General features: G+C 34.9%; 6 protein-coding genes across 21 annotated transcripts in view; 2 read left to right on the top strand and 4 right to left on the bottom strand.

Annotated features, from left to right (window-relative positions):
* The first annotated feature begins 68 nt into the window (after positions 1 to 68).
* On the top strand, positions 69 to 1,727 carry LOC122576233. Of its 2 annotated transcripts, XM_043746223.1 has the most exons (5): positions 69 to 421; positions 496 to 631; positions 722 to 778; positions 855 to 1,007; positions 1,598 to 1,727. In XM_043746223.1, exons 1-4 carry the CDS (start codon positions 81 to 83, stop codon positions 1,005 to 1,007), a joined length of 687 nt encoding a protein of 228 aa, XP_043602158.1. In that variant the 5' UTR covers positions 69 to 80; the 3' UTR covers positions 1,598 to 1,727. The 2 variants fall into 2 exon arrangements, with proteins under 2 accessions (XP_043602158.1, XP_043602157.1); XM_043746222.1 differs by lacking the exon at positions 1,598 to 1,727 and having other exon boundaries at positions 855 to 1,160.
* LOC122576228 (actin-related protein 8) lies at positions 1,029 to 3,701 on the bottom strand. Of its 2 annotated transcripts, XM_043746211.1 has the most exons (7): positions 3,357 to 3,701; positions 3,105 to 3,272; positions 2,551 to 3,042; positions 1,985 to 2,476; positions 1,692 to 1,908; positions 1,480 to 1,608; positions 1,029 to 1,396 (listed from the first exon to the last, which is right to left on the bottom strand). In XM_043746211.1, the coding sequence occupies exons 1-7, from the start codon at positions 3,384 to 3,386 to the stop codon at positions 1,224 to 1,226; spliced, it is 1,701 nt and encodes a 566-aa protein (XP_043602146.1). In that variant the 5' UTR covers positions 3,387 to 3,701; the 3' UTR covers positions 1,029 to 1,223. The 2 variants fall into 2 exon arrangements, with proteins under 2 accessions (XP_043602146.1, XP_043602147.1); XM_043746212.1 differs by lacking the exon at positions 3,357 to 3,701 and having other exon boundaries at positions 2,551 to 3,045; positions 3,105 to 3,246.
* On the bottom strand, positions 3,535 to 7,760 carry LOC122576230. Of its 3 annotated transcripts, none has more exons than XM_043746217.1 (7): positions 7,668 to 7,760; positions 7,074 to 7,182; positions 6,758 to 6,999; positions 6,319 to 6,696; positions 5,980 to 6,160; positions 5,624 to 5,839; positions 3,535 to 5,199 (listed from the first exon to the last, which is right to left on the bottom strand). In XM_043746217.1, exons 2-7 carry the CDS (start codon positions 7,155 to 7,157, stop codon positions 4,960 to 4,962), a joined length of 1,341 nt encoding a protein of 446 aa, XP_043602152.1. In that variant the 5' UTR covers positions 7,158 to 7,182; positions 7,668 to 7,760; the 3' UTR covers positions 3,535 to 4,959. The 3 variants fall into 3 exon arrangements, with proteins under 3 accessions (XP_043602152.1, XP_043602151.1, XP_043602153.1); XM_043746216.1 differs by having other exon boundaries at positions 7,066 to 7,182; positions 7,668 to 7,754; XM_043746218.1 differs by lacking the exon at positions 7,668 to 7,760 and adding an exon at positions 7,496 to 7,626.
* Positions 7,761 to 7,931: 171 nt separating this feature from the next.
* LOC122576227 (nucleolar protein 10) lies at positions 7,932 to 11,258 on the bottom strand. The gene is made up of 11 exons (XM_043746210.1): positions 10,883 to 11,258; positions 10,758 to 10,803; positions 10,457 to 10,671; positions 10,232 to 10,368; positions 9,929 to 10,141; positions 9,618 to 9,846; positions 9,113 to 9,532; positions 8,745 to 9,033; positions 8,404 to 8,641; positions 8,195 to 8,291; positions 7,932 to 8,101 (listed from the first exon to the last, which is right to left on the bottom strand). The coding sequence occupies exons 1-11, from the start codon at positions 10,946 to 10,948 to the stop codon at positions 8,003 to 8,005; spliced, it is 2,049 nt and encodes a 682-aa protein (XP_043602145.1). The 5' UTR covers positions 10,949 to 11,258; the 3' UTR covers positions 7,932 to 8,002.
* Positions 11,259 to 11,834: 576 nt separating this feature from the next.
* LOC122576236 (profilin) lies at positions 11,835 to 18,965 on the top strand. Of its 3 annotated transcripts, none has more exons than XM_043746228.1 (3): positions 11,835 to 12,042; positions 15,309 to 15,590; positions 16,848 to 18,965. In XM_043746228.1, the coding sequence occupies exons 1-2, from the start codon at positions 11,932 to 11,934 to the stop codon at positions 15,576 to 15,578; spliced, it is 381 nt and encodes a 126-aa protein (XP_043602163.1). In that variant the 5' UTR covers positions 11,835 to 11,931; the 3' UTR covers positions 15,579 to 15,590; positions 16,848 to 18,965. The 3 variants fall into 3 exon arrangements, with proteins under 3 accessions (XP_043602163.1, XP_043602161.1, XP_043602160.1); XM_043746226.1 differs by having other exon boundaries at positions 15,309 to 15,594; XM_043746225.1 differs by having other exon boundaries at positions 11,840 to 12,042; positions 15,309 to 15,578.
* Positions 18,966 to 20,294: 1,329 nt separating this feature from the next.
* The window catches only part of LOC122576226, a 55,519-nt gene continuing 48,747 nt past the window's right edge, over positions 20,295 to 27,066 (bottom strand). For all 10 annotated transcript variants that reach the window (XR_006319675.1, XR_006319674.1, XM_043746206.1 and 7 more), the window contains one exon: positions 20,295 to 26,347. Coding sequence is in view for 8 of the 10 variants with exons in the window: in XM_043746206.1 (XP_043602141.1) it covers positions 26,259 to 26,347 (89 nt within the window). In the remaining 2 variants the exon portion in view is untranslated. The remainder of the gene's footprint in view (positions 26,348 to 27,066) is intronic.

Raw genomic sequence — 27,066 nt, 5'->3', positions numbered from 1 at the left:
TCCCGCCATTTCACAGAAGAGTTGCGTGATACTTTAAATGTCTCGTGTTCACGATAAAGTCTAAAAGAGAAGAGAAAAAAATGGAATATACGTTGCAAGATGCTTTCGAAGCTCTAAAAGAAACTCAGATGGAGCGACAAAAAGAAATAGAAGACACGATGAATGTAATCTCGAACAATTACGAACAAGTCGCTTTGAATAAAACTTGCAATCCAGAAGACGTAAGAAAGAAGCAACACAAATTGTGTAACAGCTTATTTAGTAAAATTATTTTAGAAGAACCAAAAGATTATCCCATTCCTAAAACGTCTGATTTGCACGTTGAAGTCTTAACAGAACTTGAAAAGGAAGTTCAAAATGCTCACCAACTTTTTGAGAAAATGAAGACGCAACTTTCGGATATTAAAAACGATATATCTTAGTTCGTAAAATAATAGAGTATCACTTTATAATTATTTTGGTTTGACATTCTAAAATCGTATATATTTGTTTCAGCTTGCAAAACAAAAGAATGGGTTTGGAGAAGATGAAAGAAGCCTACTTAGGTGCAAACGAGCTGACGGCCAATACAACATATAATACGGAACATATTATAGCGAAACGCATGTTTCGAACTGTAAAAAAAGATTTGGTATGACAAAAAAATATAAATATATAAATTTAATATTTAACGTTTTATCTATAATGAATCTATTATAATTATATATGTGTAAATGCTTAGCATGCAGTAGTAGAAAAGTTGTTCCCAGAAAATCAGAATTTCAAAGAGTTTTTAGGGGTAAGTACAGAATATTTAAAGTCATACAAAAATTTTTATTATTCAAATGGTAGAACAAATGGGTATAAATTTTCAGGAGTTGACAGCGTCATACACAAAAGGTGGTGATGATCTGTATGTAGATGTTACACCGGAAACACTGGATTTTGTAAACTTCCTGCTCGAAGCTGACATTATTATGTATCATAGAAATGATAAAACTAAAGTTAGATTAATGGATATGTTATAGGTATATAATATGTACTATAAATTCTATATTTTTAAAATAAGGTTTTATTTTTAATTACATAAATTTAAGTGCTTAAAGATAGGGAGGTGATAACATTATATGGTAGATAAAGATATATGTAATACATAATTGAAAAAAGTGGCTAAATCAAAATTTAAGTTTAATATTTTACATTAAAATTTTTTAATTTTAGAAAAATGTTTTATTCAAGCATTTTTACCACATAAATGGTGCTCTTTCTCTCAATACTCTGACACCTGTTCGTTCCCATTCTTGTCGACCAATCCATAATTCTTGAGCAGATTCTAAACAACTTAGAATTGCTGCCCCTTTCCATGCTGTCATACCAGGATCCATTTCTTTTGGTTGTGTTATGATATCCAATTGTTCTTTGCATTATACGCAAAATAGAATATATAGTATCTTTTTTATTTAAGGACAAAACGGCATAGATATATATATATATACATACCAGCCCTATACATGTAAGGAATTTGAAGAGAAATCCGATTGTGTAGCCACATACCTATACCTTGAAATTTCATACCAGAACCAACAACAAGTACACAACTGTACATTTTTCTTTTCAGATCTTCCGTGGCTATCAAAAATACAACAGTAATTAAAGTTTATTATATATATTATATATATTTCACATTTGATGAGTCAACTGAATATACATACGACAGCGATCGATACTTTGAAGTACAGCATGATCTAATCCTAATAGTTGCTGGGGACCCACTACAAAGTCACGTGGAGCATCCAGATCGCGATTCGATAAGGTCGGTGCTGAATCTACAGCATCTACGACCACTTCTTCTTCCCCTGCTACAGTTGGTGCAGTTGCCTCTTCTTGCATTTCAGATGTTTGCTCAAGATTTTCTTTCATACCTCTTCTCTAAACAGTTAGTAACGAAACTAATGTTCATACTAGAAAAATAAGCATACTCACCTCTCTATGTAAATCTACATACACTCGTTTCTCGCAGGTAATTTTCGTCGTGCGGGTCTTCCGGATCTCCCATTGACCTCTTTTGTATATGTACGCTATGTGTTCCAGTAACTTTAAATAATTCAGGTTGAAATAAACTTAAAGGTGCGACTAAACACTCATCGCCTACTTGTAGAGTGTATTTCTCGGTTTGTTGCTTCGGTTTTCGAACTACAAACGTCTTTTCCTGAGATCCGCATACATTCAAATCAACGTGACAAAAATCTTTCTTTAATTGACTCAAGAGTAACGCGTCTAGCTTATTAGATGGATCGCATGTTTTGTAAGGGAAAGCACATTTCTGAAGTAGCCAGAAGAATGTCCGAGTGATATCTCCTCCGCCATAATCCATTCGTACTCTAGTATTTCTATGAGAGATTCCATCTTCTACACAAGAAACTGATGTTTTTTGATCTCCAACATCAACTACACATGCATATCCCAGTCCTGCACCAAACGTAGCTGCCACGTGATCCTTTGAAACATAGTGAAATATTAATTCACCAGCAATAGAATACTCTAAGAATAAAAAAAAATATTAGTACCAACTTGTAATAAAAAACATGCTCCAAATCCAATATCACAGAGCATCAAAGTTGTCAATTCTTTTAAATATTGCCTGTTATAAATATCTGGAATTATAAGAACAGCACGATAATGTTTCAAATCTCTTAAAGGAATGTCCATTTTTTCTGTGAGAACGTATTCCCAAATCGTTTTTAAATCAGCCATAACAGATCTCAAGCTACCACCAGGACCAGAATGAATGTTAAGTTCACCTCTCCTATATGGAAAGTGAATATTGAAATTATCATCTGGATTCAACGATAATACATCATCTCCAACTACAATGTCTTTATCTGTTTTTATCCATTCGACACTACATGGAGATGATATTTCTGGATTGGATCTGCGATTAAAAGCAGCTATTTGTTGGGGTGGCGTAGCATATCTTCTTCTTCCATCTGATTGCAGACAAGATTGTAATGTATGAGATACTTGTAGACGAGATTCCTCCATTGCTTGTGTCAGCTCTTTTGTCTACTAAAAACAATAAAAAATGAAACATCTTTATAAAAGTGTTATTTGTAAAAAGAACTTACTCGTGGTACAGCTGGTGGTAGTAAACTGTCTTTATATTCTAACCCTCCAGCTAAACGTTTTCTGGCAACAGCATTTAGCATTGTACAAGGATTTAAGTCAGATGCTCGTCCCATCCTAAGATACATGGATCCAGGATGAATTATAATGATCGTTTGAGCTTGAATTTGCTGAAACACATTTAAGATAATTGTACAAAAAGTTCTATATTTGAAATATTTATATTACTATGCTGTAAACACATTGTAAATTACCTCTGCACACGATTCTTGAAAAACCGGCATGATTATAACTTTCGTATCACTTTACGCTATGATAGGTTATGTGTATGTTTTGCTATTCGAATTCTTAATTTCTGAATAAGTCAGTTATTAAATATAATTTTATTACTTTTAATTCCACTTATTCATCCCATATAACCACCATAGTAAGTTTGCCATGTCCAAAAATATTTATTTTTCCAATAGTAAAATTCACTTCTAATTCATCGAAAATATTCTATAAATGCTTAGATACATAAAAACATAACATGACATATACATATACAGCCTGCATCATATAACTTGCATTCTCTTTCATATATACATATGTATGCGTACCCTTACTCTTATACGTAAATCATACAAGTGTTAAAGAAAGGATAATTAAATATGAACGTCTCTTTTTTACTCTAATTTTTTATTATCAATAGCGGTTTTCTATGATGAAAAAGTAAAATTCTCTCGAATGACTATTTATAACTGTATAATTCACAACTAAACTAGTTAGGAAAATGTAGGATAAAGAAGTTATGTGTTTGTTTTTATTAATACTGATTTTTTTATAGTATAGTGATATTACGTGCAGATTGGTCCAACTAAATGAGATCATCTAAATAATCTGATTTGGTTATTGTTGTATAAAAAGACTTCTTAGAACAAAGTTACATTATTTCAAGGGCCACATGCAACAGTAAAAATAGTTTTTCTTCATAGCCATTTTTTTTTTTACGAAATTTCAAGATCATCACCATTTTTTTAAAATAAAATTACACATGTATTTATTTTTCATATCCTTGTAGAACGTAAAAGCGTGAAGTAGAAAAGAACGATATATATATATATATATATAATATTTAATTATATACTCAAACGACAGGTGAATGAAAAAATCCAAATTTTTCGACTACTACGTAAAATTTTTTAACTTTTAAGGGCTCGAATGAAAATTTAGAACGTAAGGAATTAATTAAGATTAGTTTTACCTAAATACTTTTCCTGGATTTTAAGTTATAAGCCAATTTAAAAAGTCGTCCAATTGATGGCCAATAAAGAAATTTCTTGATCTATAAGGCGAATTCTTCAATTATTCAGGAATTAAACTAAAGTTTTAACTCTCAAAAATCATCTCTATAGGATATTGTTACAAATCGAATTATTGTAAAATTACACATTTACACAAATTATTACATAGAAAATCATAAAATCATTGTAAAATTATACAATTATCGTAAATTTGCAAATTGAATTGAATAAAACAATCTTGTTTTGCAAAACATGTAAACATTACTCTGAATTAAGACCTGTTAGTATTAATTATAAGTATAGAATGAAAAATATACAAAAAGGATATTTTGTATGATTGAATTTATCAGTAAACCACTGATTTTTATACATTTATAGAGAATTTGAAAACATATAACTACAGAATGTGCATGATATGTAAAAATATATGGAATATCCAAAATAAAGTACTTGTTATAATATTTAGTAAATTAAACTATTATTATCTACCTATGTTCCATTTCTTAATTCATATTTATAAAAATATGAATTTACATAAATATCTGTAATCTATTTATCAAAGTGTAGGAAATGATTAGAAGAACTGACATTGTCCTAGTGTAAGGATCAAGATACTCCCTATGGTAAGAAATAAACAAAGGTATCTACCCGTAATTGGTACCCTAAAGAGTCGTGCACACATTTCCAAGGATGATGTGTATAGAAGTATAGTATCAAGATCTTCACCAGGTGTACTTTGATAAACAAATGGTCGAATGCGCACTTCGTGTCCGATACTTTGAATCATAGAACAAGCAGTTGTTAAACGTGCTGCCTGTTGAAAAATAATAGAGTATCAGTTAAAACTTTCTTTTCTATACCTTGAACTTTTCAATATTTGTAACGCATAATTATCAAATATCAAACTATTCATTCTGATTCTATTTCACAGAGTACATAGGAAAAATATAATGTGAAAAATAATTTTTGTCAATTTTCTTACTTTTAGGCCATTCGATGGTGAGAAGAAGTATATTAATATCTGATAATTAAAAAAAGAGAATCTGACAAATTCAAAGACATAATATATAACAATAAGTCTTTTAAAGATAAGTGACAAATTTATAATGTTGTTTTGTAAGAAACAATATGGAACTGATTGACAATGTATTGAATTTTAAAAGTACTCTTCTATAAATAACAAAAAAAGGAACTCATTATCTTTTCCACCTGTGATCCTTATATAGAAACAAACATACTTGAATAAAAGGGACTATCGATATCAGAATCCAAAGAACTACGTTTGTTATTTCAATCCACGTGACAGAATTAGTTTGCATGTCGCTGTTATCATATCGGAGTAACCAAATTGTACCTGCGGCTGCCCATGATAAATTTACAATTGTGTAAATGCATACAGCTGGCCCTAAATCGTTATTGAAATATTTCAATAACTTCTTAAATTCGCTAATCTCCTGTAATATAAGAAATAACAAAAATAATACTGGTTTTTCCATCCTATTTATTTTTTCTCTCTAATTGTTATTTTTTTATTTTTTATCTACTAATTGATCTGAATTGAAGGAAACAATTGTATAGAAATCAAATTACAAACCCTCATCCAATCAATAGGAGCTAAAGTATGATGAAGTAGTTTTCCACGAAGAAAATACAGATGCGCGAGTAAAAGTTGCCCTTGCAAGCAGTAACTGGTTATAATTGTTCCTTGAACCATATCATGCCATAATGTGCATACGATTAAAAGTACTTTCATTGTTATTTTTACTTGATATGGACTGTGCAAACAATAAACTTGGAAGAAGTACAGAATAAAACAATGCTAACAGTATGAATAGAATATTCAAGGATATAGAATTGAATATGCTTCAATGGGAAAAAATATATAACTTTAATTATCATTTAAATGATATTAATATTACATTAGGCAACTTACATGTGTTCTAGCCATTGAAATATAATGCTTCCTCGAGCCATTAACACATTTACTGTAATTAATGCCATAATTATCCATACAAGACTCAATGCTATGAAAAACCATAATATCCGTACAAGTCTCCTTTGATTTCCACGATTTACAGAATTAGAAGATAGAAGAAATGCTCGTTCCATTAAATTTTGTAACTGTTCGTTTTCTTTAATTCGGAACAGATATACTGTATATATGTATGCAACTAAATGTAAAATACTGGGAACCAGATAACTAAATATAACATTTCCAAAGCAAGTAATTTCTTCTGAATCTTCCTTATTCAAATTGGATGCAAATTGAAATTTCGAAGGCATTGTTTTATAACAAAAACCTCTGTCTCTTCTAGAAAACCAATTACATTTAATAATAGTTATATTAAAAGTATTATATTAGGTGTTATTACCTAAAACATGCCATGTATTGTAGTATATATCCAATGCACATAAATATTGCAACTTGACAAGTATGAAGATTTGCAAAAATGCAATAACAAGTGCACTGTTGTGAATCATCATTGCTTACTGGCTTTAAGCCCATTACTCCTAATAATCTCAAATATGGTCTTAATATTTTATGTTTGCAATAATGAAGTACCGCTGATATATTCAGCATTTCAAAGTCTGGCATTTCTGTGATTTCACCAATCTATCGTAAAATAAAAAGAATATATAACTTACATATACTAAAAGCGAAAATGCTAAATGGTCTTACTTCTGTACTTTGCATGTGCAAGTCTGACAATCCAGATGGTGTAGATTCCTGAATTGTTCCTTCATGATTTTGCTGTGGAGGATCTTTCCCATTCTTTGATTCGTTATTCGAGTTTACCTATAAACAATGATAATTAGAATGTAATTAAAACACACAGTTTTATTATCAATTTATTATTAACAATTTCACTTATTAATTCTATAACATAAGATGGAAAGAATCTGTAATTTATTCTTTTTAATGATAATTACGTTATAAATAAAATGGATTTTATAATCCATCAAAAATGGAAAGTAAGAAGTAAATGTGAAATATTAAATTATAGATCTAGATTAAATTATGGATCTATAAATAGTGATTTGAATGTAAACATACTAGATCTCCAAAATCAAAATAAACAGTAATTAGCACTATATAGAAAAATAATTACCTTATGTTTCTATCCAAACAAGTATGTTAAGTGTTAATTTCCAAAATTCAAATTCGACAATAGTCCACGATAAAATCGCGATGTTATATATTATATGATAAATATATTTCATAATAAATAGTATATAACTAGTAAAAATAAAAAATTATGGGAAATATAATGTAAAACTTACTAATGTCATTTTTCTCGACAAATCTCGGGCACAGTGCTTTTGAACTTGAAAAGAAAACATTTGTATCGATACTCCGCGTGATTCACCCTAGCGTATAAAATTTATTATATCACTATTTTGAGATGACACTTCACCTCTGTCAAGATATCCATATATACATCGCATCGAAATAAATTATTTTATTCGTTGTATGGACAACCTCTAGTATGAACCGATAGAGTAAAGGAATCCGAAAAGATATATGTTTTAGAACAAAATAATAGATGATGTAAAAATATTTTTTATTCTAGAAAAGAATTACCTAACATTTAACAAATTAAATACAATAATAGATATTAATATTTTCTTTTAGATAAATTTCCTGCTGGTCTTAGTAGATGTTTATATTCCTTTTCATGTCTCTTCACCAGTAATTTTCTTCGCTTTGTCTGTTTCTGTAAATAGATATATATATATATATGGATATAAGAATATACATGTTATATACATTGTATATGTCACGTGTAACGTTTATAACATATATGTACCTTCTCAATAGAGAAAGTCATTTCTCTGTTACCACGTGAACTAGAAATTTTAAGACCCTCATTTTCATTTTTTCTCAATCTCTCGCCTAAAGTAGCTCTAAAACAATTAATCAAAATGATGGTAACAATAAAAAAAGATACGAAAATAAATTCGTAGTAGATTTACGTGTCGATATTTTTCAACTCTCTATATACATAACAATACGCACTTGCTTTGTTTCTTTGCCACCGGTTTTGCATCTTTAAATTCGACATTCTCTTTGATTTCATAGAATTGAGGTTCATTCTGAATACGTTCGTTATTATCTGTCACGCTTTCATCATTCTCTTGCATTTGTCTTTCGTTCTTTTTTATCAACCGGTATTGATTTTTCATTTCTTTAACCCATTGTTTTTCATCTTCTGAACTACTATCATCATGAATAAAGCTTTCATCTGAACTATTATCTGAAAGTATAAGTCTCATTATCAAGTTAATTCAATATATATATATGTGTGTGTGTGTGTGTGTGTGTGTGTGTGTGTATATATATACAAATATTTGTACAACCATGATGTTCGTCTCCCATTGGATCAACTTCCATCTCTTCTTCCATTTCTTTTTCAACCTTGGCTTTTAACTTCTTTGCTTTACTCTTACTAAGTTGTGAGATAACGGGATTTAACAACGTATACTCTGCCGAATTTTTGTCCACTTGAAAATCTGGATTAGTAAACAGTTGTTTGAAACGTTCATCTGTTAGAAGATTGGAAGAAATATTTTTCTTTTTCTTCGCATTTGTTTCGTCATCCATTAACTTTAATGCAAGTTCTTTATTTACACTCGGCATTTTTTGAATCTACAAATACAGATAAATACAGATGAAAAATGTATGATATTCCGTATATAACACTATAGAGTAATAAAATATTTAATACCTGTACTCTACTACCGCGAGTTTCTTCTACTTTTTGCTGAATTTTCTTTTTCTTATATTGTTCAAATTCAAATGGTTTCATTACATCTCTTGCTTTCTTATACAATCGAATATCCATAAAGTAGCCATGCATATAAGCTCTAAGAAGATTAGTGCCTTTCAAGTGCGAAAGGCTTAATTCTTCTAACTCTTTTTCAGTTACAAATTTATAATCATCATAAATGATATCGTAATTTAATTCTTCTAGTTCTTCAGTCAGATTATCCAGAAAACTACACCAATGAGGAGCTGGGCCAAGGGAAGGAATGTAAAACGTTTGCATTTTCGTATTTTCATTGGCAATTAAAAGCATTCCAGTGTTTGGTATAACGCACATATCATTAAAATCGTGCTGGGCTTCTATGGATGTGTACAATTTACCCTGTAAAATGTTGTTTCAAAGTATACAAAGATGTTTGCAATTATCATTCACCTTTCCCATCCACCGACTCATAAATTTTACTCACATTATTTTTTTCCCATATTTTCACAATAGAACTATCCATAGAATAAACCATATCCATTGTTTGATGGAATTCAATATTTTTAATAGGCAACCCATACATGTGATCTTTGACCAAAAATGGCTTACTGGAACGAATATCGTATAATAATATTTGTCCAGTCAATGTACCTACTCCAAGTGTTAAACCTCCTTGATATCTTAAACTAGTAACCGCAGGAACTTTTTCTAATCTAAATAATAATAAAGTAAATACCATAAGTGAAAATATCAAGAACTTTTGCCAGTAGATTGCATTACAGTATACTATCGTACTTATTATCTTCTCCAACACAATGTAAAGCACAGTCCAAACTACCAACTTTATTTCTAACTCGAGGGTCCCACACTTCTACTTTTCCCTCTTCTGTTCCAACAGTAAGAAGATGATGTACAGGATTTATTTCACATCTATTTATGGATGATGCCTCTGTCAAGAAAGACTGCAAAAATTGTCCTCTTTCAAGATTTATTCTATAAATCTCGCTACTGTAACATAATGCAAGCTAATGAAAGTAAATTTTGATTATTTAAGATCTTAAATAAAGATTACAATGTTGAGAAGAATGTGCACCAGACCTATCTCCCACAACAAAAAGATCACAAGATGGATAATGATATTTTATATCCCTTCCAAAACGAGGTACTCTGATTACATAATATTTTCCATAAGCAACATGGAACTCTATGCCTCTGTCATAGCGTAGAAATACCAGCTGAAAGGTAAAGAATAAAATGATAAATTCAATTACCAAATATTTAATATATGGATAATACATGAATAATATAAATACATTTACATACTTTGCTATAATCATCTGATAATATGTCAAAAGCAGCAACTTCAGAATCAAAACATCTTTCAAATTTTAAAGATAGATTCTTTACATCAAAGCATTTAACACGTGGCTTATATATACCTGTCGCTAATATATATTGTCCATCGTTTGATATTTTGATTGAAGTACTAACACCAGGCATATCAAAATCTTGGATAAGTTCGATTCGACGTCGAATATCTATCAAAATGATATTGTGATTTACATATAATATTTATATTTTATCACTATATAACAGGTAACAGGTTTAAGAAAAGTTTACTTACCAACATTTTTCTTCAATAAGTTACGTCTTTTACGTTCCGATAACCACTGACGAAAATTAAACGATGAAAAATTAGTACTATTAAAATGTATAGAACGATATCTAATATAATAAATAAATATTTACCTCTGGAAGAGACTTCCCAGCACTTAGATTATATATTTTCACATCATTCGGGCAAGATACTTGCATTTTGGAAAGACAGATATATATAGCAATATTAAAATATATCAAATTTGTAATTCATATTGCTCATAATTAATTAAAAATCAAAACCTCAGAACACGTGCCGAAACTCTCTTATAAATTCAAGAGATCATAAATTCATGTATGTACAACGTTTACATAAATACTTAGCACGTAGGTTAGTTATATGTATGTATATACTTTAAACAGAGAGGTCGCCACGATGTTCTTTGTTATGCATAAGTGCGAAAACTATTAAAGTAAATACCAATTAACGAACTTGCAATTAAAAAGCACTTTCATTGCAATTCTGTCGATAAAAAAAAAATTATTTAAAAGTATGTAAGATTAGAGTTTGAAAAGTCGATAGGATACAATAATATATATGAATATAGTATGATACGTTCGAGTAGAAAACGAAAATTTTTCTTTTAAATGATGAAAGTACTAGAAATGATGAAACAAAAATGTATAATTTAATCCTCAAATAGTATTGTTGGATTATATATTACAATAATTTATGTCAGATTACAGAAATTTAGGGTATTTCATGTTATTTTATATTGGGCATTCTCCGCAACAAAGATTAGTAATAAAATGAAATTAAATGAAAAGTTTTAAGATTAAATAACCGAATATCCGATGAGCTAACGCACGAGGAAAATTAAAGCGATGAAAGAATATAATTTCGCGAATATCGAGGATTTGAATATATCGATTGGTGAATCTATAGGTTGGCAGAACTGTTCGGTTTCGGTAGTCAATTACCGGCCGGTTATCAAGAGTGGGGAGAACACGATCATCGGATGAGGAGAGTCTGGAGGGGTCGAGAGGGGTCGCTGCTAACCACGAAGAGAGGAGAGGAGGGGCGAGAGAGAAGTGTGGCCGGCGTTGAGCGCATATAGGTAGTCGTGAGAAGAGTCAGTCAGTGACGGGTTGTGTCTTTAGTGGCGTGGTGAACGATTGAGTCGAGCCGCTTGTGTTAAAAAATGAGCTGGCAGGATTACGTTGACAAGCAGCTGCTCGCGTCTAGGTGTGTTACCAAAGCTGCAATCGCGGGACACGATGGCAACCTTTGGGCAAAGTCTGAAGGCTTCGAAGTGAGTATGTCGTTCGACTAACGTCTCGGAAGCTTATTATTAGCCAGCCGACAAGAGGGAAAGTACGCACTGAATATACTTCAAAGAAATTTAAACGTATCATATCAGTAACTTGCACTTCGTATTTTTCATCTTTTCTCCCTTCTCCTTAGTTATCGTTCACCTCAATTGATCCAATATCGAATATTTTTCTCAGTTTCTTTATATCGGGCTAGAGTGCTATATATTAGTGATTAGCACGTAATGTATGTATTTACTGCTGATAGAGTTTTATGCCTATTGATTGACTATATATTACTAATAAGTTTCTTGTTTAATACGTTCCAGTAGAATCTTAATGAATTTTGCGAAATAACATGATCAGTGTAGAGAGGGTTTTTGTCGTGAAAAAGATATTGCCACGTAATCATCGGCATATTTTGTTTTTCCAAAGCGAGGAAATAGGTATCCTTGGGTGTGTAATAAATGGGAAAAATCGTTGAAGTTCCGCGTGTTGACCCGGCATGGTTATCCCCTCGTGTTACCGACGCCGGTTAGATCGAGTAATATTCGAGATTAAGTTGTCGGATATAGTTGAAACTCGTTACCGTTCAATCAACAATAATTGAGATTTTCGTTTTTGTCGGAAATTTTCCCAAGGTATTTCGTCCACCGCCCAAATATGTCTGCAGCAGAGGACCGGTCGTCGTAGATACATCGCATAAATTCTCGAATCGATGGAAAAAACTAACCATTGTATAAGCAAATGAATTTATCTCCGGCTAGATTTCGAAAGAGAATTTGTTTCGTGCGGCTATAAAGGTGGTCTAACAGGGTAGGGTGTGGCAATTTTCACCAGAGAAAATTTTGTCTGGTCGAACTTGAATGGTTTTCGACTAAGTTTAACATGGCTGCCTGCCGGGCACGTTGCCGCTGCCGCCCATGGAAATGGTGGCTCCTATTGTCGGTAGTGGCTTCTATTCCTTATCGAAGCTGTTCCATTTTCAACATTTCTCGTCACTTACGTTGGTATTCGCCCCGAAGCGAACGAAAATTTTAACGTTGATGGCATTCGTTACGAAGATGACTCATTTCTTCGGAAGCTATCCTCTGTTATCGAAAGACGTACGCAGTGACGCCTACGTGCATGTTCGATTTCGATGTATCTATCTCTTTCGTGCTTTTTCTGTCTCTTTCTGTTTTTTCAATACCCGGTCGAAATGACTGAAAAACGCATAGAGTTTACACGAAATAAAGATTTTGTTTTGTATACGTGAGATTTGGATATTCGAGCAGTCCGAATTTTCGAGAATTGTTACTTGGAGATTTGTTATATTCGAGTAATAGAGTTTTTTTTGTTATATACTTTCCTTTCTTTATTTTCATCAATGTCCCAAGTAAAATTGTTTAATGTTACAAAAAACGATCGGAGACAGTTCTAGAAAAGTTGAGGTCGATCGACGCGCCATCCGCGTTGCATTTAAAAAGCTCTTGTGAATCGTGTCGGTAAATTCTAAGGACCTCGAATTAGCGTGTGCGATAGTAAAATGGAACGATGGGGGGTTAAAAATGTTGAGAAAGTTGGAACAAAGAGGTTGTCTCGCTTCAACAAGGGAGGAGTTCCCCCCCTCCCATGTAAATTTTACTAGATATTCTTTGCGTATACATATACAACCATAGAATCTTTTTTCTAAGGATACTAAAGTCTTCCTCTTGTCATTTTCGTCAATCAATTGACAAGACATTTAATTTTTTTTCATAATTTTACTTTTCACTCGCAAGCATAATCTCGGGTTCTGGGAAATATATCGTAGCATTTTTGGGATATGCATGATTTAGAAACAGCAAAATTACGTTCTTAGTTTCTGAGAAAGAAAGGCAATGCAAAAGCGTAGCGTGTTTGGTTACAAGGTAAAGCAGTTCTTTCTTGGATTCGAAGAAAGGCTTTACGCGAAGAAAGACGGCGAAACGTATAGATAAAGGTCGCCAGCTGCACCGTGGCCTCGCGCGCGCACACACACTTTCCGGCTACGAATGCCAAAATGGCGATGCCGGCCGGGCAGCAACCTTCCACAGTATCGTACCTGGAGTCTCAAAACGGGCGTTTTGGCGCCTGACCAAAATTTTTCGTAGAATCTTGCTCTTCCATTCTACCACTACGCTTCATCTTTTCATGCTTCGCAATCTCCTTTACCCTTGGAGCACCTACCAGAATTTTATTAAATTTTTCCACGAGTATATTTCGACAGATTCGGAGTGGAGTAGATAATAGCTCGAATGCGAACGTTAAAACAAAATAATTTAGATTATATCTATGAGGTAAAATGAGGTTAGATTGCTATGAATAATGACATTTTATACAAACTAACAAATTATCATGGAGTTCTAGATAACAGTGATACTTTGAATTTAAATCCAAAACTACCGTTTCGAGTTATTTTTAAACACGAAAATGTCACGAGGTCATCGACGTGCGGCCACAGTTGCGCGCGAATCCTTTCTCGCGGTAATTATACTTTGTGGAAATTACGATAGGTTTTGGCGCAAGGTAGGATTACGAACGTTGCCCAATTTAATGTAAGATAATTTCAGACGACCTTGACGTTCGATAAACGTATCCGATTACAATCGTTAAATGTGTCTCCCCTTATTGTTCTGTTATCCGTTAGTGGTACTTTATTAAATATCCTATAATTATTTACACACAAACGCATACGTACACGTGCGCGCGCATAGCGCTCATCTGTTTGCCATATAAATACCAGAAAAATATTTTTAATTCTAAATCTTAACCGCGTTGAAGAAATGAAAAAATAGTTAAGAATTATGAGGACAATGGTTTAACATTTATATGATGATCATCGTGCATCAGAAGAGCGTATCACGCAGTGCAATTTTTCTGTAACAAGGTGACGCGAGTTGTTATCAAAAATGATTATAGATAGAGATATGTTTTCTATGTATCTATATCTGATACAAGTGGTATCGCAAGAACACCGATTAATCTATTTTGTCATGATTGCTAAACTTCACTTTTATATCTGATATATACAAAAGCATTGATACATGACTTTAATGGATAACACGAACGACAAAACTATGTAAAATCGAATTCTATCAATTTCTATTTATATAAGTCGTATTTACATTGCATTGTACAGGGGATTTATGTTATATTATGTATAGGGGAGACACATAATAAAGGACTATAATTATGCACTGGCTATCATTTAAATATGGATTTAAATTGACTTTTGTACGAAGATGAAAATAATTTCTATGCATAGGTAAGTAAAGAAGAGTTGACAAAATTGGTCCAGGGATTCGACGAGCAGGATATTCTGACGTCGTCGGGTGTCACCTTGGCCGGCAACAGGTACATTTACCTGTCAGGTACGGATCGAGTGATAAGGGCAAAGCTTGGCAAAGTCGGCGTCCACTGCATGAAGACGACGCAAGCGGTAGTTGTTTCTCTTTACGAAGACCCTATACAGCCACAGCAAGCCGCATCGGTCGTTGAAAAACTCGGGGACTACCTTGTGTCCTGCGGCTATTAGGTTGGTATATACGTACGTATGTATCATTCGAGTATATGTATCCTTAGGCTGCGAATATAGTAGGGCAGCGAGGAGCGAGGATAACAGCGAGTAGCGATGGGCTCTGAAACAATTCGAATTGAGGTTCAAGTCTGAATCAAAACTTTCAAGAGTTTTAACCTTCGAATCCTGTTTGAACTGGTTCGAATTTGTCGCCACGTACATATACAATACAGATAGGAACTTTTCCATATCACATCACTAGTCACCACTATCCTCGCTCCTCGCCACTTCACTATAATCTCATATTTAATATTCAAACATTAAACCTTTGTCACGTCTCTGTGCGGTAGTCACCATGATATAGGTTATGTCGAGATGGTAGATTAAAATATCGAGTAGCAGCACCGATTGTTGACACGCAGAATCATAAGCAGCATTTCCACATTTTTGGTAGGGAAAATTGAAGCAAAGCTAACGGTATACCTTTTGTGCGACCCTGACTACTTTATGTTTCGGGACCTTATCTTGTTAGGTATAGGTTAGTTCGCTCGAATGCGCCGACGCTCGATTACTGACCAATTTCGTAATCTCTTTGTATCGTGATGGCTACTGTACGTGTATATTTTCAATGCATGAACCACACGCTACATAGTCTTGAAAAAATTTTCAGCCGAACGAGACGAACGGTGAAATTCAAAGATATTCGTTACGCGCGTACGAAATGACACATGCATAAGTGAGTCACTCTCGCATAATTTCAGTCGACCGCTTTGGCTCGATGTATCAGTTTGCCACGATGACTAATCATGGATTTGCGCGTGTCCCTCGTGCTCGGATCGTACGCGTACACTGAGAAGCACTGACAAATACGTACTTTTTTTTACCAACGAAAGAACAGAGAACGCGTGTTCTTTGTTTGAGAGCTATGAACTAGATAGAGAACATAGAAGTTAACCACATGTAAAACATTACGTTTACTATTGAATTTTTCTTTAAAAAAAAGGGGGGGGAAGACGCTATACATAATTATATAGATGGGGCATAAAATGTGACAAATAGGTTTCTTTTTACAAAACTGACTTCCTCATTTAAAAAAAAAAAATAGATTGGCATATTAATATTTTATCGCTTGAAAAATTTATATGGCATCGAAAAAACGAAAATAAGTAGACTTTATTTTCCACTTTCCTCCCCCGCTCTTTCTCTTTTCCTTCACACTAACTAATTAATTGTGTTCGTACAGCCAAATTAACAGCGGGATGTTTTCCACTCTTCTTTTTGTTTCAGTAACCTCTGGGACCCAACATAAATATCTAATATTAATATTAAACGATACGATCGATTATTTTAATGAACAGCGAATGGAATGCGTCATGCCGCACGAGTCGCGCCGGAACTGCCGCAAGCTTGCCGCGCGACATTCGATGAAGAGCAACAACTACATCAGCAACAACACCAGCAACACAGCTATCATATTCCAGTCGTCGTTCTCTCCTCTTCGATTCGGCCGATCGACGTTCGGGGAACAGACGCACGCGCTCACGTGTGCGTAATAACTTCCGAAAAAAGCTCCTAAGCATTTACTTGGAAAATGATCGCGCAAATTGTAATCGATGAAGGGCGGTCTTTTCATTGTTTTCGTTTCATCGTAGCACCCATGTTTCGAATTTTTATGTCCGTTTGTGTATTCACGACCGAGATAATGTCAGTACTATAACGACAGGAATTCCGAAAGCTTCGATGAAGACAAAGGAAAAAAACGCTTTTTTACAATTGAATAATAAAACGAAAAATTATGAACCGCAAGTACCATGCAGTTTTACATTTATACGCACCATAACAACAGATAAGTATTTACCTCAGAAGTGATAATGACATATACAGTGAGCCGATATGAATTAAACGAGGGGAAAAAGAAGAAACATCTTTTATTTGCGAACGATCGTATTATGTCGATTCGTTGACGGAGAGACAAAAATACACGAGACGCATGCATTAAGTATAAGAAATAATGATAATAAATAATAGTAAACTATTGCGTGTTAGGTTTACAGTCTTTTTTGTAGAGAATGAAAGGATGTTAGAGACGGTGAGACAGAGAGAGAAAGAGAGAGAGAGTGCGAGCGTTAGAGAAAGTTTGATGGAATAAAAGAAGAGGTGATGATGGAGAAATGGGCGTGAAAGATGAAGCAAATGATCGAGAGGTAACTAACGAATTAGAAAGAGAGGGAGTGAGCGTGTGAGTGGGAATAATAAGGGAAAAGGGGGAGGTAGAATGTGAATGAAAAAATTAATTTCGAGGATTGAAGAATCGCGAAGAGAAGCGGTGTCTGGAAATGTGTAAGAGAGCGCAATAGAGGTATAACACCGATGATAGATACGGAATAAGATGATGAAAGAGGCAAAAGCGAAGTGAAGCTACAGTCGATGAGACAGTTGACAGCAATGGTGGCGGTGAGAGGACGGTGCGGACGATGCAGGCAAACGTGCGGTAGGGGGTGAAAAGGCGTGGATTGATTGTAATCCTGGCTGGCCTCTCCCTCCCCCATCCAGATCGATACAACCCTTTTAACTATTTACTCTCTTTAATATTGCTATGTGTAAGAAGAATAAAACAAATCGGGGAATGTGTCACTTATCGATAAGAGAAAGAAATACAGAGAGAAAGAGAGAGAGAGAGAGAAAGAAAGAAAGAGAGAGAGAGAGAAAGCGAGGGACAGGGGTGAGAACTGGAACGAGAAAAAGAGTCGCAAGATGTACACCAAGATAATATAAATATATAAATATGACATTTTCAAGCGCGCGTGGCATGCATACAAAACACGAACACGATTGCGAAAGTTGAAAGGTAGAACTATACACGGAACAAGAATACACATATAATTCGATTTTCTATAATTTTTATATCTTCATTTATTCATTTACATCTTAGTTTTAGTTTCTTCTTTTATATAATCAATGTTCCGTATCTAATGCAACTGATTATAATCGAAGATAGTCTCTTACGTTCGATACGTGGGTCTAATAAAAAATCAAATCTATGAAAATAAAAATTTGGATTTATATTAAAACATATTCGGAAGAGCAACGTGGTTCTGCTTGGCCGTGTAAACGTTTCTCATTCGACTAGCGCAGTCTTCTATAAGTTATACCAAGAGGAACACCCCCGCAGTCGTATACAGACGCGCATGTACACTCACATACACATACACACACATCTAATACACGATACGGCTATCATTTATTATTACTGTAATATTACTGCTACTATTATTATTATAACTGGTTGCTTGTCGATTCGGCTGGTGTCAAGCAGCAACCCAAACTACTATGTAACGATTTTTATTGATAACAAAATAAGGAATAAACATTGAAGTAATAATTGTAATAAAAAGGTAACTCCCAGGCGTCGTTGAAATATTCGCATCCGCCTCATGCTTTTAGCTTTTACTTTTTTGTTTGGAAAAGGATATATATATACACATATATATAATATATATTTTGAGATCCTTTCGTTTTATGGAAAAAAAATCGTTCTCGTTATATCGAGACCAACGATGCGACGATTATATACATACGTACTACATTTTTCGTGTCCTATCGAAACTGGATCGAACTCAACGGCCGATAAAACCACTTTCGACTTTTTGAAGAAATAATATGTACACCGGAAGATGGTCGACGTTTATGGTTCAAGAAAGGCAGAAATAGAAAGCAAAAGCGGGTGGGATAGGGGGATGAGTGAGGGTGTTGCGTGCGCGTGGAGCACGCGCGCGCTGTGATGCCTGTGCGCATGAGAGCGAGAGAGAAAGAGAGGGCTACATTTGGTTGGTTAAAATTAGGTATATAACTTTGTAAAGCCGATATACTTGCTCTTAAGATTTTTTTGCAAATGTCGACAAGAAGAAGATTCTTCAGAATCGTGACACACGAATAATGTTTAAGGAAACAATAAATTTGTATAAAGCGGTGTAATGAAACGCCTTTTGTTTTCATTCATTCAAATAACGTTCAAAATAGAGAAATTATCGTAGTATTCTACGCCTCACAACTGCATATCTCGCGGTGACAAATAGACGATAAAAACCGCGTTCTTCCGCGATCATGAATAAGATTAAATCACGCGTATGTAACCTTCCGGTTCTCGGCTTTTGGACGCGTTCATTCTCATTTCAAAATGATATTATTTAACATACATTATTGGGAAATTACACTTACCTGTACGTGGAATAGAGGTTTCTCATGTAGTGCATATATACAGCGTGTTTCATTATTTCAAGATTTTTTAAAGGAGTTGGGTGAAGAGCTAAAGTGAAAGGGAAGAGGTTCCTGTAAATCAAGCGTGAAAAACAAATCGTTTATTCGAATAAACGGCATCAAAGCCACCAAGCATACAAAAGAGTAAATGTTATTTTTACTTTCGAACCATGGCACTTGATAGTACTAAAATTTTGCTTATTTTTTTTGTTTAATAAAATTAATTTCCTGCAAATACGCAGCTCTTCGATCGTATTTTGCTGATTTTATTAAAAAAAAAAAAAAGAAAGGAAGGAGGAAACAAACGGCTATGTACCGAAGAAAATATCTATTTTGGTGTTCTAACTCGTGAAGCCTTTGATGTTGTTTATCTTACTAAACGTTCTTATTTCAAAAAAATCGGAGAATGGGATAACCTGCATATCGTATACGTGTACATGCATATGCGTGTGTGTATATATATAATATCGGTTCATATTAATTTATAAACCGTTATTTAATTTATTGGTAGATTAGAAGATTAAATAAAACTTTTTACAAAATTATCAAGAAAATTTACATAAAAATCGCTCTCGCTTACTCGCATTGATTTTGTTTCGTCTTAAAAAACATTACTTCTAATTACAGCGACCAGGATCGCCACACTTTTATATTTTCTATCAATCAACGCTTTATAGCCTACTATTTTTAGATCGTTCTCGCGAAATTTATTCGGTTCGCATCTCAGAGTAAATAATTGGATGATTCTCCAAATCTCTTTCTGTCATAAATAACGACTAGAGAGATCAGAATGAGAGGCGCAAGCCTTTGGCGGCGGAGAGAACAATTATATAGATATATCTATATCTACATATATATATATAAATATATATATATATAAATATATATATATATATATATATATATATATAAGATACAAACGAACGGATGGTCTCGGATAAATGTTACGTATATACGGAATTCGAAGGAAAGACTTGGATCGTAATTCACGAAATGTCGATATTAGTACCGAGGCGTCGAGCGCTTGATTTCGTCGAATGACTTTCCTAATCGTGCATTCGTAATCCTGCGTTCGTGCATTTGCGCTACTCATTTATTGCCATATCGTCTTTTTTATTTTTTTCTTTTTTTAGTACCTTTAATTCTTGTTCTTCCAACGATGAAACGATAAAGCTATCGAATTTGTACTAAAATGTTCTCCTCGTTTGCGTTAGTCCATTCACAGACTTTGTCCATCTACTCTGTGTAATCTACAAATCGTTAAAACTACGCGAAGCATACACATTTTATTTACCCGAGTTTATTTCCGCTTTTGACCCGTTTTTTTCCAACTTGTACACGCTCATTTTCATTCAGGGAGACAAAGACTAGAAGAAACGATGCGCCCAACGAACCGGTCTTAACATCGTGGCTAGTTAAACAACAGTGGATTTGATAATGGCGTACACGAATATCGTATCGTATTACATGCCCGGCAACTTCGGTAACTTGGCTTTAGCGTGCACGGTGTGCGTCTCTTATTCTATCGGTGATGTATCGGAATTTCTCGAATACAATCATGTTCAGAACACATGTGAAAAACGTTAATACGGGTGACAACGTTTCGATACTTAAGCTTTCGAAATGTCTCACCTGTTACCGGGATTAAAATGTTCAAGATGTGTATTACACGAGTATCGTGCACATTTTTCCTTCATATTTAACGCATATTTAACACGAGAAACACGAATCAGTCCCTCGACTCGTCTCGACTCGTTTCGAAACATTCGAAATTTTCTTCCGAAGAAATCCATCTTTCCCCTCGTTCTTCGTTCTATCTGTTCTTGGCTATTTGTCAAGAAAGTTTAGGCATTTCGGTGCTTCTCTCCTTTCCAAATGGGGTCTCCACGGCTAGCGGTGATTATTTCACGATACTACCCGTTCGAGGGAAACAACGGTTGTTTTGTTGAAATCGTAGATAAGAGGGAGAAAGGGAGAGAACAGGGGCAGGGGCAGAAGCAAACAAGAAGAAGAAGAAGACGAAAAAGAAGAAAATGATGGAAGATGACGAAGAGAACAGAAGACACCGTTGAAAAAAGTGATTGAACACGTACACGCGTGTACGTGAAATGAGATATAGCATACCGCGCAACGCTGGGACGAAGATTGCTTTACAAACGTTCGTTTAAATGGCATTAAGTTTAAGTAGCATTAACCTTTATTAGATTACCTTTTAAGTTATCTTATTAGATAGGTGTGCATGCATGTCAACGAATGTGCGACAAAGCGGCCAGCGTGCCCTCGGGTTTTGTAACTGTAGTACTTAGTAACAGTAGCAACGGTAACAGCAATAGCAGCAACAGCAGCGGTAGCAACAACTAGCACGCGGCCGATGCGTATCTCGAATGCCCATCGTTCTCACAGTCCTAGCTCGATCTTTTCGCGGCGAAAAGATCGCGGAACAGTTGCTCTCTTCTTACGTTCCTTTGTCACGTATCCTTATGATTCGCGATCGTTATTTACAAGTGCCACTATACATAGAGTGTGTAATAAAACCGCGTTAAAATAAATAAATATATCACGCAGGGAGAAAAAAAGCAGTAACATAACCTATGTTGCGGCCGAGCGACATTTGCCAATTTTCTTTCTTTCTTTCGTTTTCTTCTGTCTTATTTCTTCTTTCCTCTTCCTTGAAATTCCAGTGTCCTTTTAAGTCGCGTGCTCGTGTTATCGCCCTCGTAATCGTTCCAACGACTTCCGCTGTATTCGATATACCGAACAAGCCGCGAACGATACGATTATTTAAAATACGTTTTATATAACCTGCAAAGTGAAATGACGTGCAAATATGTTTCCACGATTCATAGGGAAATTCTGTTCCCGCGTATTTCGAAGGATGACGACGACAACGATCACGACCACGACCACGATGGAGAAATTCACGTTGTTGCGTTTGGTTGGCGCTTGAAACGAGAAAAGGGAAAGGAATTAGGAAATGAAAGAAAAAGGGAAACGATTGTTCGTTCGATTGATCGACTGAAATTTGCACTTAGGGTTTCGTACAAAATTGTATAAAGAATCGAAGTAAAATGAAAGTCGAACGAATACCAAGAAATGTGATTTTCTATAGGTTTGTATGCGTTGGCCGAGTTGGCGATATATTGCGAAGGCAATCTTTGGCATTCAAGCAATTTTCCGATTGGAATCGACTTTGTCGATAATTCGAGAGGAGAATGTCGTCTGCTACATCCTATATCGAATTTTCCAATTCTCTACTAGATGTAATTTTCGCGAGAGTTATCGTTATTATCGTGACCATTTTGTTACATTACTGGCTATATAATCTTAATTCGCCTTCTATATATCATACAAATAGAGGATTATCGATAATAGTAATTGAGTAAGTAAGCAAGTAAGTAAGTAATTCAACCGCTAGTTCTAGATAACACTGGTTACCGTTCCGTAACGATAACGCATTTATCGTCTCTGGCGTTTCACTTGCGCGTTTCAACGTTCTCTGCATAAGCATTATCATTTTGGTGATAGCGTTTCAGGATTAACAATGGTAATAACAATGATCGTAACAACAACCCTACGATAATAATTCAAATAAATAGCAATAATAATATTAATATTACAATAGTAAGTCCTTTTAGGTCCAGGAACTCGATAGGCCCAGATATGCAATCCCTGCGTGCCGTGAAAGGCGACTAAAAGGGAAAAATTATGATAATAAAGGAGAAAAAGATATAAATAAACACAGTGGCAACGATTGTGGCGCCGAAAGTGGTTACTGATACTAATTATGTGTATCAAGTTGGTGCGTATGAAACGTTTCTTCAAATTCAAATTTGGCGCTCTAATACCATCCATTCAATTTTGATCTATTGTCAATTATCAAACGTATTATAAAATTTGCCATAAATCATGTATGTTTAACGTAATTTTTCATGTAAGAAGATTTATAATAAATATACCAAAAGTTTATTATTACTTCTAGATGCCAGAAAGTTTGTGTAATTTTTTATGGGCTTAAATTAAAAAAAAAATGGCACGAAAGTTGCTGAAAATCAACATTTAGTATTTGGTAAAGTTAAACACAACTTTTATCCCATCTTGCAATCTTCCAATGCGTAAATTACTGAAAAAGAAGCTATAACCGAAGAAATTAAAGAGATTCTGAATTTTTCAGCCGACAATTCTTATAAACTTGGAATAATGATATCAATTAATCATTAAAACAGAGCATTGAATCGTATAAATATATCGATTGAAATCTTATTTGGCGGGCGGCATATTTCATACGTACCAACTTAACAACAGAAATGAGAAATAAATAACGACGAGGATGGCAACAATGGTGGTGATGATGATGACGATGATGATGATACAGGTAATGAATTGCCGTAATAAAAATAGTTATTTATATGGTAACGTTGAAACTAGAGGGAACGTTTCGTTGGTATAATTACAAATTGCTCGAATAACAATAAATACGTATAGTAAATACAATGTGATTGCTTTTTACATGGTCATGATTCCGCACGCATTCGTTTCTCCGTGCGTTTTTCTACGCTCTCTTCTTTCTCTCTATTGCCCCTGCCATAATACGCGAGTAATAAACGCCGTCTAAAGTACACGTATTTAGATAACCGAGTACTCGAATACTTGATAACTTATAGTTTATTTGCTCGCTCTCTGTAAACGTGCTGGCGTGTCGGATACACACAAGGAAGATGATGGGACAGAAACGCCTATGGTGTTCCGATGCACGCGATCGGTCGCAACTCGTCGACCGGTTGTCGATCAATCGCAATGATCGTCGATTATCGATCGAGTCCGTCAATCAGAAAGCCGACTACCGTGTACTTTTTGGCATTTACTAATCAAGCAGTTGCTGCCCATTCCAATCGACTCTGATCTAACCTTCCACCCCCGATGACATTAATAATAAGTCGTAAGACTTAATCGGTGCTGTTACCTCTGTAAAGTAAAAGTTCCGTTTAATCGAAATCCATCTAACAATTAGGTTAAGCTGTACAAAGCTTGCGATTTACCTCTCGAATGGAAAAACTATTGAACGTTTAACTGCTCGTGACGCGAAACTCAGCGCGTATACACGTCTTGCGAGCAAACTTGAACCATCTTACCATTGAAAAATCTTGCTATATAGTGGTGTCGCGTCGGTTTTCTTCTTCTATGCGTTTCAGGAAATAGAAATAAATAGAGTAAACGAACGAGTCAACGGATCAACTGCTGCCGCTGTGTCGTTGCTCGAATCCTTCTTTATATCGCGTACTTCATGTTGTTTACACGACTTAAGTTCGATTTAGATTCGATTTAGCAAAAGTCGATTCATGACCTGCTCGAATGATTCGAACAACGCCAGCTGGTGACGAAATCGACACGATTCGCGCAGCACTTTGCCTCGTTGCTTCTATTCCGCTTCGCGCTTTCGAGCAACGCGCTCGCACGAGCAAAGGAGCTGTGCGAGAGGAACGAAACGATTTAGTATGGTAACGAAAACGTAACGTAGCGTAATCTCATTTGCAGGTTATCTTGTAATTGATGGTACAACCTCGACCTCGAGACAAGCAAGACCAACAAGCAAGTGACGATTCTATGCGACAAAATAAGTTGAAAACGTAGAACACCATTCTTTTGTTTTTCACAAGCTCTATTTATTCGATCTTTGGAGAATTTGAGTTTAATTAAATAAAATATATTTATTACGAATGCGGCCTTAATTCTAACACACATTTTGGCTAATCCTCCATCCAATTAATTTCTTCTTGCTCGATTCTATGAAGCTACGGATTGTCTTGAAACAGTTTAAAAGCGTTTCTTTGCTGTTGAAATTAAAAATACGAGGAGCTCTGCAAGGTTGTCTATGTTTCGACTTGAAGGATCTCGCTGCATACTAATACTCCTACTTGGATTTATATTTATCGCATTGCGTCAAGCAGAATAGACAAACAAGGCTTTAAATCAAAATACATTATTCTACATTTTCGGCTTATTTTTCGTATAGAACCCACCCTTTGCTGCTCGTAGCATAATTTACGAAACAGCCTAATTACCGCATACGACCAGATGTAACGAGAAACGGAAGGAATGGAAAGAAAATTTTTTAGCCGAATAGCCAGAGAGTGTTTAAGAAAAAGGAAACAAGGAGGGACAGAGAAACGTAATTAATACGCAAAAAGATTTTACCCACGGGCTGACGTAGCTTGTTGGACTCGGAGACCACCGATCGGGCGGAATAAAAGCTCGATGAAATGGACGAAGGAACGCGAACCTTGTCGCTGCATCTACCACGAAGCAGCACCGAGGTTACTGGACGATGCAACAGCAAGCACTGTGTGTCAAAGCGCTCGTAGCGACGTGGTGTCGATAATGGTGCTGTTGCCGTGGCGCCTGTCTCTGTCGTTGCTGGCCCGTCACCCTACCGCCTAACCTGGGCTATTGGTTCTCCAGCGAATAATGACGCGACCTCTTCCAGAAACCTTTGAAGAATCCTTTCTTCTTCGGCGCGTCCCCGCATTCGGCAGCTGAAGCAAAAATATGACACGGCTCTTTCCCTCCTAATATATCTGTAGGCTTACTGTCCACGAAGCGTCTCTTCATAGAAGCGTAATCGTAGTCTATTATAAAGCCAAGTCCACACTGACAGACGATTGTCCGAAGAGATGCTCTGCGACTGCGGCAACTGTCTTCCGTTCTTAGACAGAAGATCCGCAGACAAATCACATTTGTCGACAGATATGCATCTTCTTTTTCCATTGGAACGTTCGCGGGCAAATGTAGGCAAAATGAGCTTTTCACCTCTTTTGTGAGGCAACGATCCCGCTGTGCGATCGTCACACGGTACATTTGCTACTTTACGTTGAGCCAAGACTAAAAAAATTTACCGAACGTCCAGCTGGATAAATTGTAAAGTAGAAATTAAATAATAAAAAAAAGAAAAACGTTGAGCCAAGAAAGAAAGTAAAATCGAAATCACTGCAAGTCACGTACCGCCGTATCATGGATGTGTCGTAACGAACAAAGGTCATCTCCCATTTTTCTTAATCGTACTACACATTTTTTAATACGATAACAAATACATTAATCAATATGTCATGACACTTTCAAAATTTGTTCCTCGTCGTATTAATTAATTATTTATATTTACATGATATCCAATTCTACAAAGTAGGTGTTTATCATTATTATTGATTTATTAATGACTATTAATAGTCAGCATTTAAAAAGATTAAGGTAGTCTTTT

This window comes from Bombus pyrosoma, linkage group LG16 (genome assembly GCF_014825855.1).
Source record: "Bombus pyrosoma isolate SC7728 linkage group LG16, ASM1482585v1, whole genome shotgun sequence".
NCBI lineage: Eukaryota > Metazoa > Arthropoda > Insecta > Hymenoptera > Apidae > Bombus > Bombus pyrosoma.
The sequence above is the reverse complement of the archived record's forward strand: the minus strand, read 5'-3'. Positions and strand labels throughout refer to the sequence as shown.

What these genes read in the sequence shown, in the direction of transcription:
- LOC122576228 (XM_043746211.1), bottom strand. Translation starts at nt 3,386, where the DNA reads ATGCCGGTTTTTCAAGAATCGTGTGCAGAG. An exon ending in ATTACCTGCGAGAAACGAGT is followed by an intron (nt 1,909 to 1,984) that starts GTATGTAGATTT and finishes CTAACTGTTTAG; the next exon opens with AGAAGAGGTATGAAAGAAAA. An exon ending in TCAAAGTATCGATCGCTGTC is followed by an intron (nt 1,609 to 1,691) that starts GTATGTATATTC and finishes TATTTTTGATAG; the next exon opens with CCACGGAAGATCTGAAAAGA.
- LOC122576236 (XM_043746228.1), top strand. Translation starts at nt 11,932, where the DNA reads ATGAGCTGGCAGGATTACGTTGACAAGCAGCTGCTCGCGTCTAGGTGT. An exon ending in CAAAGTCTGAAGGCTTCGAA is followed by an intron (nt 12,043 to 15,308) that starts GTGAGTATGTCG and finishes TTCTATGCATAG; the next exon opens with GTAAGTAAAGAAGAGTTGAC.
- LOC122576233 (XM_043746223.1), top strand. Translation starts at nt 81, where the DNA reads ATGGAATATACGTTGCAAGATGCTTTCGAAGCTCTAAAAGAAACTCAG. An exon ending in ATTAAAAACGATATATCTTA is followed by an intron (nt 422 to 495) that starts GTTCGTAAAATA and finishes TATTTGTTTCAG; the next exon opens with CTTGCAAAACAAAAGAATGG. An exon ending in GAACTGTAAAAAAAGATTTG is followed by an intron (nt 632 to 721) that starts GTATGACAAAAA and finishes GTAAATGCTTAG; the next exon opens with CATGCAGTAGTAGAAAAGTT.
- LOC122576230 (XM_043746216.1), bottom strand. Translation starts at nt 7,727, where the DNA reads ATGTTTTCTTTTCAAGTTCAAAAGCACTGTGCCCGAGATTTGTCGAGA. An exon ending in TGTCGAGAAAAATGACATTA is followed by an intron (nt 7,183 to 7,667) that starts GTAAGTTTTACA and finishes CATTGTTTATAG; the next exon opens with GTAAACTCGAATAACGAATC. An exon ending in CAATACATGGCATGTTTTAG is followed by an intron (nt 6,697 to 6,757) that starts GTAATAACACCT and finishes TTGGTTTTCTAG; the next exon opens with AAGAGACAGAGGTTTTTGTT.
- LOC122576227 (XM_043746210.1), bottom strand. Translation starts at nt 10,948, where the DNA reads ATGCAAGTATCTTGCCCGAATGATGTGAAAATATATAATCTAAGTGCT. An exon ending in CTTATTGAAGAAAAATGTTG is followed by an intron (nt 10,672 to 10,757) that starts GTAAGTAAACTT and finishes TCATTTTGATAG; the next exon opens with ATATTCGACGTCGAATCGAA. An exon ending in CTTTTTGTTGTGGGAGATAG is followed by an intron (nt 10,142 to 10,231) that starts GTCTGGTGCACA and finishes ATTATGTTACAG; the next exon opens with TAGCGAGATTTATAGAATAA.